The sequence below is a fragment of the Choloepus didactylus genome, chromosome 3, assembly GCF_015220235.1.
Source record: "Choloepus didactylus isolate mChoDid1 chromosome 3, mChoDid1.pri, whole genome shotgun sequence".
Classification (NCBI taxonomy): Eukaryota; Metazoa; Chordata; class Mammalia; order Pilosa; family Megalonychidae; genus Choloepus; species Choloepus didactylus.
Genome location: NC_051309.1, coordinates 26,638,229 through 26,659,192, shown reverse-complemented (window position 1 = coordinate 26,659,192; position 20,964 = coordinate 26,638,229). Strand labels below are relative to the sequence as shown.

The 20,964-nt window shown below is 41.7% G+C and overlaps 1 protein-coding gene across 1 annotated transcript in view; it reads left to right on the top strand.

Moving 5' to 3' along the window:
* Nucleotides 1–20,964, top strand: part of SEL1L3 (SEL1L family member 3) — a 124,663-nt gene that overhangs the window by 52,450 nt on the left and 51,249 nt on the right. Inside the window, exons 10-12 of the mRNA XM_037829527.1 lie at nucleotides 11,481–11,692; nucleotides 12,952–13,131; nucleotides 20,340–20,459. Coding sequence (XP_037685455.1) covers nucleotides 11,481–11,692; nucleotides 12,952–13,131; nucleotides 20,340–20,459 — 512 coding nt within the window. The remainder of the gene's footprint in view (nucleotides 1–11,480; nucleotides 11,693–12,951; nucleotides 13,132–20,339; nucleotides 20,460–20,964) is intronic.

Below are 20,964 nucleotides of genomic sequence, written 5' to 3'. Positions count from 1 at the left end.
CCATTGAGTACTATGCTGGCTGTGGGTTTTTCATATATGCTCTTTATCATGTTGAGGAAGTTTCCTTCAATTCCTGCCTTTTGAAGTGTTTTTATCAAAAAGGGATGTTGGATTTTGTCAAATGCTTTTTCAGCATCTATTGAGATGATCAATTGATTTTTCCCTTTTGACTTGTTAATGTGTTGTAATACACTGATTGATTTTCTTATGTTGAACCATCCTTGATGCCTGGAATAAACCCCACTTGGTCATGGTGTATGATTTTTTTAATGTGTCTTTGGATTCGATTTGCAAGTATTTTGTTGAGGATTTTTGCATCTATATTCATTAGGGAGATTGGCCAGTAGTTTTCCTTTTTTGTAACATCTTTGCCTGGTTTTGGTATTAGATTGATGTTAGCTTCATAAAATGAGTTAGGTAGTGTTCCATTTTCTTCAATGTTTTGAAAGAGTTTGAGTAAGATTGGTGTCAGTTCTTTCTGGAAAGTTTGGTAGAATTCCCCTGTGAAGCCATCTGGCCCTGGGCATTTATTTGTGGGAAGATTTTTGATGACTGATTGGATCTCTTTGCTTGTGATGGGTTGGTTGAGGTCTTCTATTTCTTCTCTGGTCAGTCTAGATTGTTCATATGTTTCCAGGAAATTGTCCATTTCCTCTACATTATCCAGTTTGTTGCCATACAGTTGTTCATGGTATCCTCTTATAATTTTTTTAATTTCTTCAGGATCTGCAGTTATGTCACCTTTTTCATTCATTATTTTGTTTATATGGGTCTTCTGTCTTTTTGATTTTGTCAGTCTAGCTAGGGGCTTGTCAATCTTGTTGATCTTCTCAAAGAACCAACTTTTGTTGATATTTATCCTCTCTATTGTTTTTTTGTTCTCTATGTCATTTATTTCTGCTTTAATCCTTGTTATTTCTTTTCTTCTACTTGGTTTAGGATTGGTTTGCTGTTCATTTTTTAGCTTCTTCAGTTGATCCATTAGTTCTTTGATTTTGGCTCTTTCTTCCTTTTTAATATATGCGTTTAGTGCTATAAATTTCCCCCTTAGCACTGCTTTTGCTGCATCCCATAGGTTTTGGTATGTTGTGTTCTCATTTTCATTCGTCTCTATATATTTAGCAATTTCTCTTGCTATTTCTTCTTTAACCCACTGATTGTTTAGGAGTGTGTTGTTTAACCTCCAGGTATTTGTGAATTTTCTAAGTCTCTGATGGTTATTGACTTCTGTATTCCATTGTGGTCAGAGAATGTGCTTTGAATAATTTCAATCTTTTTAAATTTATTGAGGCTTGTTTTATGTCCCAGCATATGATCTATTCTGGAGAAAGTTCCATGAGCACTAGAAAAGTATGTGTATCCTGGTGATTTGGGATGTAATGTCCTGTATATGTCTGTTAAATCTAATTCATTTATCAGATTGTTTAGGTTTTCAGTTTCCTTATTGGTCTTCTGTCTGGTTGATCTATCTATAGGAGAGAGTGATGTGTTGAAGTCTCCCACAATTATTGTGGAAACATCAATTGCTTCCTTTAGTTTTGCCAGTGTTTCTCTCATGTATTTTGTGGCACCTTGGTTGGGTGCATAGACATTTACAATTGTTATTTCTTCTTGCTGAATTGCCCCTTTTATAAGTACGTAGTGGCCTTCTTTGTCTCTCAAAACATCCCTGCATTTGAAGTCTATTTTATCTGAGATTAATATTGCTACACCTGCTTTCTTTTGGCTGTAGCTTGCATGAAATATTTTTTTCCATCCTTTCACTTTCAGTTTCTTTGCGTCCCTGTGTCTAAGATGAGTCTCTTGTATGCAACATATTGATGGTTCATTTTTTTTGATCCATTCTGCAAATCTATATCTTTTAATTGGGGAGTTTAATCCATTTACATTCAACATTATAACCGTGAAGGCATTTCTTGAATCAGCCATCTTATCCTTTGGTTTATGTTTGTCATATTTTTCCCCTCTCTCTATTAATATCCTTTATTGTACCCATACCGAATCGCTTTAGTACTGAACCTTTCTCCAAGTCTCTCTGTCCTTTCTTTGTTTCTCTGTCTGTAGGGCTCCCTTGAGTATCTCCAGTAGGGCAGGTCTCTTGTTAGCAAATTCTCTCAGCATTTGTTTGTCTGTGAAAAATTTAAGCTCACCCTCAAATTTGAAGGAGAGCTTTGCTGGATAAAGTATTCTTGGCTGGAAATTTTTCTCACTCAGAATTTTAAATATATCGTGCCACTGCCTTCTTGCCTCCATGGTGGCTGCTGAGTAGTCACTACTTAGTCTTATGCTGTTTCCTTTGTATGTGGTGAATTGCTTTTCTCTTGCTGCTTTCAGAACTTGCTCCTTCTCTTCTGTGTTTGATAGTGTGATCAGTATATGTCTCGAAGTGGGTTTATTTGGATTTATTCTATTTGGAGTTCGCTGAGCATTTATGATTTGTGTATTTATGTTGTTTAGAAGATTTGGGAAGTTTTCCCCAACAATTTCTTTGAATACTCTTCCTAGACCTTTACCCTTTTCTTCCCCTTCTGGGACACCAATGAGTCTTATATTTGGATGTTTCATATTATCTATCATATCCCTGAGGTCCATTTAAATTTTTTCAATTTTTTTCCCCATTCTTTCTTTTATGCTTTCATTTTCCATTCTGTCATCTTCCAGGTCACTGATTCGTTGTTCAACTTCCTCTAGTCTTGTACTATGAGTGTCCAGAATCTTTTTAATTTGGTCAACAGTTTCTTTAATTTCCATAAGATCATCCATTTTTTTATTTAGTCTTGCAATGTCTTCTTTATGCTCTTCTAGGGTCTTCTTGATTTCCTTTATCTCCCGTACTATGGTCTCATTGTTCATCTTTAGTTCTTTGAGTAGCTGCTCTAGGTGCTATGTCTCTTCTGGTCTTTTGATTTGGGTGCTTGGGCTTGGGTTATCCATATCGTCTGGTTTTTTCATATGCTTTATAATTTTCTGTTGTTTTTGGCCTCGTGGCATTTGCTGAACTTGATAGGGTTCTTTTAGGATTTGTAGACCAATTGAAGTCCTTATCTCTAATTTATCAGATCTACAGCTTCGTGGAGTACACTTTCTCTAACTAACCAGCAGGTGGCATCCACGAGCCACCTGTTCTCCACAAGCCAGTTCTCCCCTGCTTAGCCTTTTTGGTGAGTGGGGAAGTGAGTCTTGTGGGGCCCAATTGGTGTACCAAGCTTGCGTGTGTAGTTGGTGTTGCCTGCCCTGTATATGGGGCGTGTTTCTGGGCAGTCAGGGAGGGGGGGGTGGCTCTAACAATCAGATCTCCCTGGTGATCCTAGAGTTTTAAAGCTGCTGCAATAGTCTAATCCTTCAGTTCAGTCCTGCCACAGTTTGTCTCTGCCACTGACCCACAAGTCCTTGGTATTGGCGTATGGCTCCTGAGACTTGCAAGTGGGCCCCTCTTCCAGGCCGTGCACCCCGGGTCCTCTGTTGAGGGATGACTGTGCTATGTCACAGGTGAGTGCCGTCCCCCCAGGGCAGTTCTGGGCTGCTGGGCTGTGTAGGGAGGCTCCCAGTCTGCTGAAATGATGGCTGAATGGGGCTTTGTTAATTCACACTGCTCCACCTTCCCAACTCTGGGACAATCAGCTGAGGTTGCAGGGAAGGCTAATGTCCACGCCCAGTTTTGTGGTGTGTGCCTGTTATTTGAAGCACTTCTGTCACACTGGGTTGTCTGGGGCCGTTCTGGGCTATGGGGCTGGCGATGGGCAGGAGTGTTTCCTGTCCACCAGGATGATGGCTGTGAGCGGACACCCCCCTTTTCTTGGGAAGTTGTGGTGTTTAGTGAATTTTCTCAGCCACTGGATTATTGCGTTTTGTCTCAGAGCTCTCCTAATTCTGCTCTTGACTTGACCTGCCCAAATAGCAAGTCTTTGAAGCTTTCTGTATTGGGCTTCTTAGAGTAATTGTTTTAGAAAAAGGAAAAAGGATTAAAAAAAAAACAAAAAAACAGAAAAAAAAAACGGGCCCTCCTCAGAGATCTAATGGGTTATTGAAATGCTAAGAGACAAAGCAACCAGGGCCATTAAGGAAAGGTCCACAGGGCAGAGAGATCAGCTTTTCTTCGGGATTTGCATATGCGCCTCAGGGCCCTTTCCCTTTCTATGTTCACCAGAACTCCAAAAATCCTCCGCTTTTATTTTGGAGTTTTTCGTGTTGTTTTTTTTCTATGCCTGTTTCCTCTCTGCTGGGCTGGCTGCTCTCAGTTTCTCTAGTGTCTGGTCTCAGTCTATCTATGGTTGGAGTTTGGATCAGTAGAATGAGTTTCCGATAAGGGCTGCCACTGCGGTTCTCCCTTCTCCTTCCCGGAGCTGACAGCCCCTCCTCCCCCGGGACTGAGCCTGGCAGGGAGGGGCGTGGGTCCCCTGGCCGCAAAAACTTACAGATTTCGCTGATCTCAGCAGTTCCACGTTTTCATGAGTGTTGTATGAAGTATGCCCAAAGTCAGATTGCTCTGTGGTGTCCAGTCCACGCAGTTCCTGGCTTTCTACCTACTTTCCTGGAGGAGTAACTAAAACATACAGCTTACCAGTCTGCCATCTTGCCCCGCCTCCCCCCTATTTATCTATTTTATCTTTCATTGCTTGTGGTTTGGGTATAAAGTCTACGAAACCATTGTCTATAACACAAGACCCTGAAGATGCTTCCCTACATTTTCTTCTAGGAGTTTTATATTCCTGGTTCTTATATTTAGGTCTTTGATCCATTTCCATTTTGAGTTAGATTTTGTATATGGTGTGAGAAAGGATTTCTTTTTCATTCATTTGCATATGGATATCCAATTCTCGTAGCACCATTTGTTGAAGATATTCTTTCCCAATTGAGTGGACTTGGCAGCATTGTCAAAAATCCACTGGCTATAGGCGTGATGGTCTATTTTTGCATCTCAATTCTATTTCATTGGTCAATATGCCTATCCTTGTGCCAATACCATTCTGTTTTGATCACTGTAGCTTAGTAATATGTTTAAAGTCAGGAAATGTGAGTCCTCCAACTTTATTTTTCTTTTTCCAAGATAATTTCTGGCTATTCAAGTTCCCCTTACCCTTACAAATAAATTTGATAATTGACGTTTCCATTTCTGCAATTATAGAATTTTGATTGGAATTGCATTGAATCTGTAAATCAGTTTGGGTAGAATTGACATCTTAACAATATTTAGTCTTCAATCCATGAACATGGAATGTCCTTCCATTTATTTAGATCTTCTTTGATTTCTTTTAGCAGTGTTTTGTAGTTCTCTGTGTACAAGTCCTTTACATCGTTGGTTAAATTTATTCCTAAATATTTGATTCTTTTAGTTGCTATTGTAAATGGAATTTTTTTCTTGACTTCCTCCTCAGATTGCTCATTATTAGTGTATAGAAAATACTACTGATTTTTGCATGTTGATCTTGTACCTTCCACTTTGATGGATTTCATTTATTAGCTCTAGGAGTTTTATTGTAAATTTTTCGGATCTTTCTGGATATAGGGTTATGTCATCTGTAAATAGTGAAAGTTTTACTTCTTCCTTTCCAATTTGGATGCCTTTTATTTATTTTTCTTGCCTAACTGCTCTGGCTAGAACTTCGAATTAAAATGTTGAATAATGATGGTGACAGTGGGCATCCTTGTCTTGTTCCAGATCTTAGAGGGAAAGAAAGATTTCAGACTTCCCCCACTGAGTATGATGTTAGCTGTGGGTTTTTCATGTATGCCCTATATCAGGTAGAGGAAGATTCCTTCTATTCCTGTTTTTTTCAAAGCGTTTTTATAGAGAAAGGATGCTGGAATTTTGTCAAATGCCTTTTCTGCGTCAATGAAGATGATCATGTGTTTGTTTTTCCTTCATTCATGATGCGGATGTTGTATGCTTCATGCTGTCACTCAAATCCCTAAGATTGCTCAATTTTTTCTATTCTTTTCTCTATCTGTTGTGACTGTGTGGATTCAATTGTCCTGTTTTCTGTTTTGCAGCTTCTTTCTCTGCCTGTTCAAATCTGCTGTTGTATGCCTCTAGTGTATTTTTAATCTCTGTTATTGTGCCTTTTGCCCTATAATTTCTGTTATGTTTCTTTTTATACTTTCAAATTCTTCTTTATTCTCATACATTGTCTTCTTAATATCCTTTATCTCTTTATGCATATTTTCCTTCATCTCCTTGAATTGATTTAGGAGATTTCTTTGAACTTCCTTGATTAGTTGTTCCAAATACTATGTTTCCTCTTAAGTTTTAATATGTTCCCTTGACTGAGCCATGTATTCCCGTTTCTTGGAATGGCTTGTAATTTTTTGCTGATGTCTAGGCATCTGGTTATCTTGGTAAGTTAACTCAGAAGGTCAGTTTCTCCCTCTTATCCAGGGTTTTATTGTTGATTGGCTTTGTGTTAAGGCTCTTCTTTGACACTTGCTCCAACTCATTCTAGACCTTTAGGATAGCCTGTGTTTAATTGATCAGATTTTCTCAGCTTTTCTTCATCAGATTCTTGCCCTAGATACGTGCTACAATTTTTAATGCAATTTTATTGAGATATATTCACATAACATACAATCATCCAAACTGTACAATCAGTTGTCCACAGTATCATCATATAGTTGTGCATCCATCACTACAATCAATCCCTGAACATTTTCATCACTCCAAAAGATAGAATAAAAATTAAAATAAAAGAGAACATTTGAAACATCCCATTCCCCTTCTCCCTCACATTGTTCACCCAGTTTTTAAAAGTAGTTTTATTGAGATATATTCAACACCCTACAGTCATCCACAATGCACAATCAACTATTCATAGCACCACCATACAGCTATGTGCCCATCACCAGAATCAACCTTTGTACCTTTTCCTTACTCCAAAGTAAAAACAAAAGCAAAAAAGAACACCCAAATCTTTCCATCCCCTCCATCCCACCCTATTCTTCATCTAATCTCTGTTGCCATTTCTCCACTCATCTGTCCATACACTAGATGAAGGGAGTGCAAGCCACAAGGTTTTCACTGTCACGCAGTCACACCTGTGCTACAATTTTTATGACTGCACTTTTTGAGTAATGGTTTCACCTCCAGGAGAGAGCTTCCTCTCCTCTGTTCCTTCCCCAGGAATCTTGATCTGTTCTGTTTGTTTTTGTGCAGAATTTTCTCCCCAGCTTCTGTGATTTGTTTAAATTCTCACCGTCACTCAGTGCCCCATTTTCCTTACTCTTCAGTTCTGCAACCCTTGTGTCTTGCAGCAGTTCAATTTAACAACCTTCCTGCCCCCCCTTTTTTTTTTTTTACCTCTGTGAGGCTTTTCTGCCTCCAATTTCTTCCCTATTAGGGCATCCTGCCCTGAGGACTAGATGGGGTCAATCCAGAAAGGTAAGTTGCTCAAGAAAAGTCCATTTTGCATAGAGACAGTCCAGCCAACAGAAGCTGATTGAGTGAGTGCAGCACCTGCCAGCCACAGTTCCACCTCGGTCTCTCCCTCTCTCTCTTTTTTCCCCCTGGGGGCCCTGTTGTGTGCGGCACTCCTCAGTGGCTTGGGTTCTTCCCTGGGTCTCTGTGGACGTGGGTCCCTGTGCCTGGAAATGTGTGGGCTCTACCGCTGCTGTCCCTGGTGGGAGTTGAGAGGGACACGGGCCACAGCCTCTGGACAACTCCCAAGCTGCCCGTACCGAGTGAGGAAGAAGGAAGTGAACCAGCAGTCAGGGGTGGAAGTTCCCTGCCTGATATTTTTCTTTTTCTTCTATTCAGTGTTTGTGGATCCTTCCACAGAGTTCTAAGCAGATGGGATTTGTCCTTTTATTCGCTGAATCTCTGGGAAGGTTTTTTTCAGGGGATGTCTTAACGTCCTCATGTTGATGACGTTCCACAGTTTACTTTCGAGGGAGAAATAGACTAGCTCCTGAGGCCTCTGGAGCTGGTGGGGCTCTTTGGATTTGAATGCAAACGAGGGACATGCTGTGGAGTTTTGAACCAGTAAACTTGTTGGTAAAGATCATTCCTTTTATGGTTGAATGACATTTTCTGCTTTCATTTTTTTTTTCCCTTTGGAACTTCTACTTTGGATGCATTACACCTCTTGGAAGCTTGAAACTAAAAATGATTGTCCTGTTGATGTCCCGTTCTTCTCACAAGGAATGAGTGTGTCTTTCTCCTTCTGAATTCTCAATCAGGTGCTGGTTCTAGCTTCGGAGTCTTGGACAAGTGGCTACCTTCTCATTTACAGTTTTTTGCTTGTTTTAACGATGCGCACGCTAATGGTGACCTCAGGGTATTGTTGTAAAGAAGGAAAAAGAGCAAAAGGAATGAAGCTGTGCCATTTTGAACAATAACAAAAGTTAATTAATGATGGTGATGGCTTTTGTTTCCTTAGCTTCTGGCACAGGAAGAAAGAAAATGAAAAAAATGCCTTCTATTTTTTGTTTGTTGGTTTCCTCATTACATCATTAATCTCCATAAACAAGGCATGCTTTTTAGTTACAGATTGACTAGAAAAAAATGCATATGCTAAACCAGATGGGTGAAATTAACAGTTTCATTAAACTGATTTTAAAATCGCCAGTTTCTCAATATCACCAAAGACATCGCAGCTTTGAGCTTGTGCCACCGTGGGAATTCAAACTTTTGAGAATGTGTGAAAACAAGCAGTTTTACCTTAGAATTATTTTTTTATCATTATATTCACTAGTGCAGAAAATCGTTTAGGCTCTTTTGCAGAGAAAACACTGATGGGCATTATTTTGGGGGATTTAAGGATTTTCACACAGGAAAGAAATAATGAAGTCCATTCCACCTGCTTATGTTTAAGTCTGTGCCATTTTTTGTGCAAAGGATTTAAACTTTGCAAAGGATTCCTCGTTTGCTCCTTATTCTCAGCCAATCCCAACTACCTGGTCACTCTGGATAATGGTTGCTAGAGATCTCTGCCAGGGGTCAGCAGGGCAGGTGTTTCATTTGGAGCCTCATTTGGTTTGGAGTCCCCCTCTGAGTCAACACAGCCCCAGGCCACATGTAGTCAGGCAGAAGTCATCGTCATCATCTTAGTTAGACGTGTGGCAGAGCTGGTGAAGAGAGGACGGATCGTTAACAAAATGTTAATGTTGCTTGGCTCGGAATGGGCACAGAAGGGCCACTGACATGGGTACATATTTAAAAGCAAATATATGAATAAGTATGAGTAGAATTGATTCTGAAACTTCATCTGAGTGCCACAGTGCACACAAACACAGTGAGAAGGCTCTTATCCTGGCTAATGATTGGGTGGGATGGAATTCTTCCCTCAACTATACAAAGGGAAAAATGCAAAATGAGATCCCCAGATTCCTGGCCGAAAAAGGGTGTTGTCATTTATATATATTCCCAACAGGCGAGCTGGGGAAAATGTACAAGGATGTTCATTGTTGTATTGTTGGGGTAGCAAGGCCACCAGAAACAAGCCAAGGGTCTAAAAACAGAACTGGTTGGAAAAGCAGTACAGCGATAGATTGCAACACGACTCAGGTGTTAGAAAGAATGAGAGAATACGGTTCTGATAGCCATGGAGAGCTGGTCTTGATATGTGGTTAATTTAAAAAAGAAAGCTGAAGGCCAGAATCTATCATATAGCATGCCATTTTGAGGAAAAAGGTATATGCATATATGCTGATAGATGTGATATGAATTATTATGTATGCAAAAGAAAAGTCTGGAAGCGTACACACTGGGCTTTTAACAGTGTTATCTCCCCTATTAAAGAAGGATTGGGGGAGAAGGACCTTCTGTTTTATTTTACACAGACCTGCATTGTTTGATTTTTTTTTTTTTTTTTTAACAATATGTAGGTCTTTCTTTCTTTAGGGATTTAAAAAAATAGCCAGTGTGTTCAGGTGTTTCAGCACCTATTGTGCTGGGTGTTTGGAATCAAGTGAGCCAAAGCAGATCCAAAGACCCAGTCCCTGCCTTGTAGTGACTGCCCAGGTGAGGCATTCCAGGAGTGAGGGGAGATGGGTGGAGGTGGGGGGTGGCGGGGAGGGCTCCTTCTCACACCTCAGGGCTCTGCAGGTGAAGGGGTCAGTGTCAGCCTGCCCATCTGGGTGCCCGGAGGGACCTCAGCCAGATCGGGTTCCCCACTTTGATCAGTGGATCACTCCCCATCTCCATTTCTAATGTGGACTTCTGCGAGGGACTTGCCTTACATTAACCCAAACCCAAACCTTCCCGTCTGAGTTTCTCCACATTGGAAATTCTTCACTGTATGTTCCTGGGTGGGGGCCTGATAAAGAGTGTATCTCTTGTTGCCTCCTGAAAGTTTTTAGTAATATTTTTATTTCGGATGGAATGAAGAAAATAAAAGGAAAATATTAAACTTAGGTTTTAGGCAAATAGAATTATGGTTTTAAATAAGTTGACCTATCTCCTAAAATATAAGTAATAGCTATGAAACCCTAGATGGTCTTTGGTAACATAGTATCTAGAATAGTGCCTTGCATATGATAGAAACATTTATTGGCTAGATTAATAAACAAGAGCAATGAATAATGCAGACAAAATAAGATTTCAGAAGGCTTTAATGCTTACATGATAGGGCCATATAACTTGCTGGTTTGGGCTATAATGTTTATTAGCTTATAGATTTATGGGAAGGTTATATAAAAGGAAGCATCCTATAGCTTAAAGCAGTTGAGTAAACAAGTCTTTCTCCATGGTAGTAAATTTCTTATTAATTCAACTGGTTGCTTGTTTATCAGGAAGAAAGTGAAGTCTGGCTTTGGTGATCTGCAAAACTGGGTTCAAAGCCTGGCTGGGTCACTAACCAGCTTTTCTAACTTTAGACAAGTTATTTGACCTCTCCAAGCCTCAGTCTCCTCATCTGAAAAAATGGGGATGCTAATAATAGTACCTATCTCATAAAATTGTACGGATTAAGTGGCACTTTAAGCACACTTTAAGGCATTTTAACACACTCTTTTTGTATTTGACATGTTGTAAACCTCAGTAAAAGTCTATTCTTACTCTTTTAATTGTATTTAGAGACCCACGAGGAAAACTAGAGGTGAAAGACCATAAGAAAACATCTAGAAATAAGGTTTGGTGCTCAACATTTTAGAGCAGCACCTAGGCACTATTTTTTGAGATAAAATGCATTCTTTGGAGTCTTAGAGGGAAAAAAAGCTCTCTGGAAGTTTCAGTGGTCCTGATTTGGTGGGGAGTTACACAGAGTAAATTACTCTCTTGAGGCACTCTCTCAGCTGTATAAGTCACATCCATTTTCCCAAGATACTAGGCTGTCATTTAGTGCCAAAGAAAAAGCTATTTGTGGAGTGACACTGTGGCATACCCCAAAGGGTTTAATTTACCACCCGGGAAGGGGGTGTGTCTCAGGGCACTGCAGGATCGGCCATATTAATAACTCAGGTGGTTTAATTGGCTTTTCCTTCTTCTTTCTAAAGCCACGTTGATCTCATGATAATTAATTTTTGTGTGCTCTGAATTGTGTTATTTACAGTGCCGAGAAACCAGAATGAATCCGTGCTAGAAATCGGTGGGAGGATATTTGAAAAGGCCTTAAAGAGACTCTCTGGCGTTGAAGGTCTTCTCCAAATTAGCTCTGCTCTCCCCTTTCTGAGGTACTCCAGCTGCTGTGGATACCATAAGGCATCCTACTACCTCTCAGTCTTTTCTGAAACTGGATTAAGTGTACCCCGGGATCAGCTACAGGTAGAGTATTTCAGGGGTTCCAGGAGCATGCCACCTGTGTTATGTCTGCAGAATACTGCCCTCATCCCCTGGTAGAACTGGATGTGTTGCAGTTCCTGGAATGCTTTCAAAAATCTTTATTCAAGCAACACGTCCTAAGGCTGTGTTAAACACAAGATGCCCTGCTTTCAGTGAGAAAGGGCACATCATCCATTCCTGGACACAGCTACGAGGGTGTGATTGGTATATGGCCTAAGGAACAAGGCTTTTTTTGTTTGTTTGTTTGTGTGTGCAGGGATTTCCAGAATGCCAACCCTTCAAGAATAGGTCATCTTAATCAATTCTTGTAACTACTCTGGCTGTGGGACTGTTTCCTCATATTGCTCTTTAGTTTAGTGAAGTCATTTGGACTGCTAATCAAAGTATTTTCACATCCAACCTTCTACCATCAAAATAAAAGCCAGGTTTTTTGGTTTTGAATCCAAATTTATTAAGCAACTTGCCTAAAATTTGGAATCACACATTTATAAGTACTATTAAACATTGCCTGGTCACTTTCAATTTTCAGATTTGCACTCCTGGTTACTTATCCTTGGTTTGGGGAGACTCAGCCTTAGGGTTCCACCAAGGAATGGGTAGCTTAAGCCTGCCCATGTGGTTGCATGTTCCTTTTCAATGTGTCTGGTTTATAGGTGCTCATGATTGATGACACCTTTTCCTGAGTCCCTGAGGCAGTCTCCACAACAGGGGATTAGTATAGAAGATTCTAGCCCTGCCTCTGTCAGAAGGTGGCTGGGTGACCATGGATAAGTGACTGCACCTCTCTGGGCCTCTATTCCCTCAAATATGAAATGAGGTTGCTGGACCAGTCAATCTCTAAAGACCCTTCCATTGCTAACATCCTGAGCAGGGGTCCAGAATTCACATCATCTGGCCATAGATGATGTAGCTGAGGCAGAGCAAAGATCCTTCAAACAGCTGCTGGGGACACAAAGAGGTGCTAGGAGAGAAGTCAGGGGATGGTCCCCATTTTCAATAAGAAAAGGGAATGTGAAGCTCTTAGACATCAGGAAGGACTGTAAAATTTGTTAATTTGTAGACCATTAGAAGCTGGGTCAGATTCTTTTCTGAAGATATATTAAAGAAAAAAAAAAAGTGAGGCAACATGTTCTGGAATGGCTATGCTGAAACAGAGAGCTGGGCCAGATGACCTTCAGCATTGGAACTTTACGACCCTTGTCTACAATCTGGTGAACACGGTGTCAATTTCTTCCTAACAGGGCATGTTGTATAGTTTGGTCGGAGGCCAGGGCAGCGAGAGGCTCTCGTCAATGAATCTTGGGTACAAGCACTACCAGGGTGTTGACAGCTACCCCCTGGACTGGGAGCTGTCTTATGCCTACTACAGCAACATTGCCATGAAGACGCCCCTTGACCAGCACACACTCCAAGGAGATCAGGTACCTGCGAGAAGTGGTTCGCCAGGGCTTCCTGGAAGGTGTCATAAAGCGTCTGCCCCTATACCTGCTTTATTTCTTTACCTTCAGAGAATGCATGTAATCAGATAGAGAGAAAAATTTTCTTGCCTTCTCCAATGCATATTTCCTGACGGTGTGTTTACGCTGAGTGCAGATACAGTCCTATACCTATTCAGGAAAAGCTTTTCATGAGTGGGGGGAATGGCATACCAAAGGGTGGATTTGGACCTGGACAGATTTTGATTTTGCAAAAAAATGTGCACTGGAAACAAAGGCATCTAGTCTTTGTTCCAAGACCCTGTGAGATTGTGGGGTCCCAAGAAGTTAGGAGGGGATTGAGTCAAATTGAGTGGGGCAATAAGATAGGAGGGTTCCTATCTATTTATAATGAACAAGGAAGACCTATAATATACAGAAGCAAGCTCCACTGCCATCTACGACCCCACTGCTGGATGCCTTGAGAAACATCTATCCTCATCGCAGCATAGAAGATGTTCCAAGACTCTGCCCTATCCCAGATTAAGGCCTGGTTGAGAGGCACCATCTCCAATCCCTGAATTTGCAGACCCCCAAACTTTACTGAATCATTGAGCAAAGAAATCAGTGGCTCACATCTGCCAAAAACACCCTGATACATTACGTTAGACTAACCAGTGGTTTGCTTCCAGACTCCCTTTGAGGACAGAGCATAATAAGATATAAGTAAAGGAAAGGAAAGCTACCTCTTGATGTTGCAAATCTGTGTCCAGTGGGGTAGATGATGAGGTTCTTGGCTTATTTATTGAGTTTTGATGTATCTTCTTTCTCCAGAAAGAATTTGAGATATTTTGATGGGCATAACTCTTGGGGTGGTCAAGTTGAGAAGTGCAAGTTGTCTATACCAGGCAAATTTTTTCTGTAAAGGGTCACACAGTAAATTTTTAGGCCAATATGGTCTCTGTTGCAACTACCCAATTCCACATAGACAATATGGTAAACAAATGGGCCTACCCGATTTGATCCTGGTCCGTCTTGTAAGCTCTTGATTTTCCCTGTTTATGCCTGGTGAGCAGACCTAGGGGATAGGCTTGGCTGTGTCAGGACTGTTAATCTTAGGCCACTGGTCACCCCAGCTCTGTTCCTGGGTTGCACTCAGAAATTGACAGTGCAGAAAACCTGTCCTTTGATGACTGGGAGTGGATGGTTTCTGGAAAAAAAAAAAAACCCACAGCGGCCACTGTATAGTTATGAAATAAATGACTCAAAGATACATTCTGTCAATGAACATTAAACACGAGTCAAGCCATAAAACACCAAAAGGCTGTCTATATAGACAATTGCATTCCTTTAGAAAGTAATGATTCCTTCGGAATAAACTTACACACTCTTATCATGTGTACATTTGTGTTCCTTCAGAGTATAGATCTGTAAAATTGACCTTGGTTTGACAGGATTTCATTTATTAATTGATAAAGTTTTTTTAAAAAATTATTATTCTGGAAAAACATCCATATGAAGTCAAGCTATAAAATAATATTGCCATCATCTTTCTACTAATCCTGAATGTGTTAATAATCTCCTCTATATATTATTCTTTAAAGAATTCTAATTCAGCATAAATTAACAACAGGAAATGGTAAATTGCTAACAAGCTCCTTTTCTTTTGAAGATTTGGCATATGAAATGTTATGATTATGAAAGAAAATGTTTAATTGGTCAGAACCAGAGATGATGAATAGAAAAGATCCATCTTGCAGCTGAAAAGCCTTATGATTAAGAATCACAGATACGAATTATACAGTTAGAAGAGTTGTGTCATAGCTCATTTTCTTAAGAATGTGTAATTAATGGCTGCTTGAGAATTTAAGCAGGTGTCATACGTTGATTTAAATGTCCTTTTGTTGCGCAATCTATTAATTCACCAGCAGTACGTCGCAGACGAGGAGATAGGGAAAGCCAGACCTCTAATTAACCAACCAAGGATCCGTCAATAACTCTCTTCTTGATTCTTGTTTCATTTTCTCTTTTATGTAACTTGTGGTTCGCTTCGCTCCATCTTCTTTATTAGCAATCTCACTTCACGTCATTTCTTTATGATTTAGCGGGACTCTCCTTCAGGCTAAGCAGAAGGAAGATGACAAGTCTTTTGTGTGCTTGCATCTGTGGCTTCGGTGTAAATGAGCTACTCTCCTTCTGCCCAGGCCTTGGTCGTTGCTCTTTCTGGAGATTTGCCCCCATCTGGTCTCTTTTCTTTGCTCTCTGCGCCTTCTGGAAGGAGATGGTGGGATCTCATCCACACCCCCAGTTTCCACTGCCCTCCATGAACTGAGGACACTCAAACCATTATTTCTGGTTGAGACTTTCTTACCAACTCCGCGTCTGTAATTGTAAGATACCCCAGATGGAGCGTGCCATTTCCTCTCCATTCCCTGCAACACAGCTCATGGCCCTGTAGTCCTGCCTAGAGACTGGGAGTGCACCTTTGATCTCCCATCATCTCATCTGCTATTACATGCCAGTGTCTCTCTCTGCCTCATCTCCATCTCCTTGCCACCACCTCCCAACTGGTCTTTCTGTCCCTAGTCTGTCCCTTTCCATTCTCTTCTCGCTGAGGCCTAAAGGGGGCTGTCTGCAGTAGTGATTCTCAGAGCCATCGCAAGTCAGAATTGCCTGGGGGCTTAAAGATCTCTATGCCCCGGAATAAACTATGATTATATGTGTATATGCATATTTTTAAAAAGCTCCTCGGATGATTGTAAGGTGCAGCCAGCTTTGAAAAGGGCTAACCCAGAACTAAGTCCAGCTTCATCAGATGCCATGGCATGGCACATGACGTGGCCCCTGATCTGGTTTTTCCTTTCCTCCCCAATCTCAACACTTACAGGCCCTGCCTTGGACTCCCAACTCTGGCAACCTCCAACTTTTAGCTGTGCTGTCGTGTTCACACCTCCTGTCTTGCTTGCTCTTTGCCTGCTGTGCTTTCTCCATACTCACTCTTCTTTTCCTGCTGACTCCCACTCCTACTTTTACACTTGGCTCTGACATCTCCTCCTCCTCCAGGAAGCCTTGCTGGATTGCATGTTGGCTGTGCCACTATAACACCCAGGCACATGTCTCTCATTCTCCTTATGACAGTGCTGTGTACAGAGTTATGAAGCCGACTCCCTCATTAGACCATGTGCGCCCTTTTCTCATTCATCCAGGTGACCCCAGTGCCCAGCGCTGGGCAAAACATGTGGTTGGCACTCATTCAGTGTTCACCGCTGGAATTATAGGATGTGAGCACAGAATGTCCAGTGGTCAACATAAAGAGATTATAATGTCTGGTTTCCTCTCTGATGCTTTTAATGCGACCAGTATTTTATTGCTGACAACAAATTCCCAAACTGCCTGCTGTTAAACCGCCTTTTTTTGCATTCAGCACCTCATTTGTAGATGGCATCCTACCTTGGGGGAAACTGCGAATTTACTTCCCTTTCTCTCCATTGTTACTACTGATATTACCCCACTCTTTCTTTGAAATCCCTAAAATGCTAAATTTCAACAAAGAAAACAGTATTTCCTGTTGGGAGCCATATGTTAATGCTGATTTTAAACACCCTAGGAGGCAGTTTCCTAATGGCCTTTCCCACCGGCCTTGGAGGAGGTTAGTTAGACGTAGGCGATTTAAATGTAGGTTAGGAAATTGCCCATTCCTCTTGCAGGACCTGCTGCTGATTCCCAGGAGTCCTGGCTGAGCTGCTACATTTCATAACTCCAAAGGAGGCAGATGCTTCTGGAAAATAAGGGGCTGCTGAGAGCCTTGGCTTCCAGCTGCAGTGTCCCAGAGCTTTTGTTCTTTCTGCCCTCTTCTGTCTTCCTTCCTTCCTTTCTCTCTCTCCCCCTCTCTCTTCCCCCCTTTCCCACTCTCTTGCTCTCTTCCTATTATTCTCCCTCCCTTTCTTCCTTTACTCTCTCTTCCTTGCTCTCTCTTTCTCATTCCCTACTTTTATCCTTGCCTCAATTTTCTTCTCCCTCTTTCTCTCCCTCTCTCCTTCCCTCCCTTCCCTCCTTTTTCCCTTTCTTTCTCTCCCTGCCTCCCTTCTTCCCTTTCTGTCCTCTCTCTTTATCCCTGTTCTATCCCTGTCTTATTTTCCTTCTCTCTCCCCTCTTCTCTCTCACCTCTTTCTCTCCCTTTCTCTCTCTTCCTTCCTGTCTCCACCACTTTCTTTGCCCTCCCCCTCTTTCCCCTTCCCCACCCTCTCTTTTCCTGTACTCCGTGATGATAGACACCCAGCCTGGAGGCTCACCAGCCACAGCTATGAACTCCTGAGCTGCTGATTCTATAATGCAGCAGCAAAAAGAACCTTCCAGAGCCACAGAATATCCCCAAACTGGTCAGTCTGGTATTCTCAGGTCCTCCTAGAGTCCTCCTAGCTTTGCCCCCACCCCTGCTGGCTTCTCCACATTACAGCTTCTTCTTGACTTGGATGCCTTTCCCTCCAAAGCACCATTTCTTTGGTCACAAAATCTTGTTTGAATGAAAGAGCAAATGAACACTGTCCCCTTTTAAGGGGTTGTTCCTTCATCAGATGTCTTTGCAGTTGGTCAGCTTTCACAGAAGGCCCTGGGCACGTGCCTCTGTTAGTTGCTGCTATGATGACCCAGAACTTCAGAAAAGCAACCTGGTGTGTGCCTGGGTGTGGCCAGTGGTGTACCGGAGCCCATGGGTTACACCCAGTTTGCCTGGGCTTGGGTCCCAGCTCCGCTTTGGGTGTGAAATCTTGGGTAATTCCATTAGCTTCTCTTTTGCAGCTTCTCACCTGTAAAATGGGCTGTATGATAGTTTAGACTTGATGGGGTTGATCCACCATGAATAAGTTCATCCACATGACGTATGCTGAGTGGATCCCAGCACCTAATGGGAGCTGCAAAATGTTTCTGGTCCCAGACCCACTCCCCAAATTACATTCCTTCCATTTTCTAAAGCATAAAATTCTCTTAGATAGGTCTTCGTGTATCATAGGAATTATGGCTCAATGTCATGCTCTAGCTACCAGCAGGTAGCTAACATTCTAAAGACTATCAGTCATTTACACTTTAGTATGAGCTATTGTCCCTATAAAATAATGAGTTCCCATTTACTGAGAGCTTGTGATATGCCAGACACTCTGCTGACCTCTTTCATAAACTTTCTCATTTAATCCTCACACCTCCCTATGAGGTCAGTATAAGTATTTTTCCTATTTTACAAATGAGGCAACTGTGGCTCAGAGAAGCTAAAGACCTCACCCAAAATCACATGGCAAATGAGTAGTGGAGCCTAGTTTTGCATCTAGGTTTTTCTGACTCTTTTCACTATAAAAAATTAATGCTGGTGGGGTGAGCACTTTTGATAGTTAAACTAAGCTCTGATACTTTAACTTTGATAGTAAAAGTAACCTTTCAGTAACATCTGTGAAATGAGGATATTGACGGAAATTGCTTTATAAGGTTGGGAAGATTCAATGACTTAATTTGGGTAAAGCAATTAGAACACTGCCTGGCATGCAGCACATGCTGGTTGTTATGAAATATTATCACTGCTAGTGAGGGGCAGCAGCAGCTAAGAGTATAAATCCCTGCAGGGAAGGAACTGTGTCTTCATATGTTGTATCTTTCTTTCAAGTTCCACGACAAGGAGATGGAGGAAGAAACAAAAATCAAAACACCCAGACTCCCCAGTTGAACACAAAGCCTCCTGCTGGTAATCCCCTGTCAGAGCAGCATCGACTTTGGCACAATTCTAGGTTCATCCCAGAGAATATTGTGCCCCCCAGAGTCTGGGCTGAAGTGCCAGCTTATGGCATCTCTGTACCCATTGGGAGTACACTTTGCAGAGTTAAGGAGGTAGACTGGCCTGTGCCCAGATAGGATTCCGGGGCCTTCCTGCTAGAGGGCGACATTGAGTAGCAGTGGGTCCAGCCTGGCTTCCAGTGCTTGCTTCACGGATATGACCTTGAGTTCATTGCTAAACCTTCTGAGCCTCAGTTTCTCTGCAGTGGTGCTAGGGTCACAGTCTTGTTTTGAGGATTAAATGAAAAAACATATTAAGCACCTGGCACATAGTAGGTTTCAATAAATGGGCATCATTATTTTAACTGTCACTATCAGCTTTGTGGCCTCCCAAGGTTAGACATCCAGCCGGAATTGCTACCTGCTGGATTCGGAATTCTACCACAGTCCCCAGGTCTCAGCCTCCACCAAGGCTCTGTACCTGGAGAGCCCCCTACTGGCCCCGAGTGGGATCCTGGTGCCAGGCAGCTGCTTTGGAGGTGACAGGGGCCAGGCAATCTATAGAACGGAGCTGCAGACTAGTTTGTGCAATCCTTTTCTTCACTAACAAAAAGGGTTAGAAGGGAAATCAGCCCCGGCTCCTTGTCCTCTGAGACTTCTTTCCAGAACAAGTCCAGATCTACTTCTTCACCATCTGCCTGTGGCATGCACTGGAAATGGAAGCCCTCTCCAAGCCGCTGCTCATGGCACTGTCAGCTAGAGTTCTCTATGTATAAGGGGAGGTGATGAAACAATGCGACCATTTTTTTTTTTTTTTTTTTATAAACAGCCAAAATTTATACATTGAAACTATCCTGATTTTCTTCAAAGAAGTCAGATCCCTGGGAAGCCAGGTGCAAATTCAAAACGTTTTGTGAACTTCCCCTTTGGGGTCATCTTTAGAGCCTCCAGTGCATTCTTTCTCTCGTCCTCAGAGGTAGCAAGCCTTCTTCTTTACAGGGGTGATTTACTTTTTGGGAATTGCTGAAAGTGACTTGAGACTGAGCCTGCTAAATTAAAGGGATTAGTCATGTAGGATAATAACACTTTGAGAAAAAAAAATAAGGTTATATTCAGAAAATATTGATTCCCCTTTTTTTGATGTCATTTGTAGTCTGACTCTGAAATCAGCTGCACAAAGTGAACTTGTGAGCAAGCTTGAGCAATGGAAGCATAAGTAGAATAAATTGTGCTCTCCCAAGGCAAAAAATTTGATGGGGGAAAAAAGACCGATTTACATATATGAAATGTGATAACATTCATTTAAAAATAACTTGCTCTTATGGCTTTGTAGACACACCTCATATTTCAGTTATTCATATAGCTTTTGTTTGAGCAATTGCTGGTGTAAGAATAAATAATGTTGTTTCTTTTGCATGCCCTTATCATTTGGACATTTTGTTTGTTTCTTTTTTTAGGCATATGTTGAAACAATTAGACTAAAAGATGATGAAACACTCAAGGTACAAACCAAAGAAGATGGAGATGTCTTTATGTGGTTGAAGCACGAAGCTACCCGAGGCAATGCAGCCGCTCAGGTAAACATGCAGCTGCATTTGGTTGACTTGTGTCCTCCCAAAAAAGATATATTCAACTCCAAACCCCTAGTCCTGTGAACATGACCTTATTTGGACATAGGGTCAATGTAGATGGAATTAGTTAAGTTAAAATGAGGTCATAGTGGAGTAGGGTGGACCCTAACCCAATATGATGGGTGTCCTTATAACAAAAGGAAAAAAGACACAGATTGGAGAACACCATGTGAAGATGGAGACCAGAATGAAGGCCTGGGAAGACAGAGGCAGAGACTGGAGTGATGCATCTACAAGTCAAGAAACACCCAAGGATTGCCAGCAAGGACCAGAAGCCAAGAAGAGGCAAGGAAGAATTCTCCCCTGCAGGTTTCAGGGGTTCACGGTGCTGCCGACACCTTGATTTCGATGTCTGGCCTCCAGAACTGTGAGATGACGAATTTCTGTTGTCTTAAGCCACCTAGCCTGTGGTCATTTGTTGTGGCAGCCCTAGGACTACAACAGCGGTCCT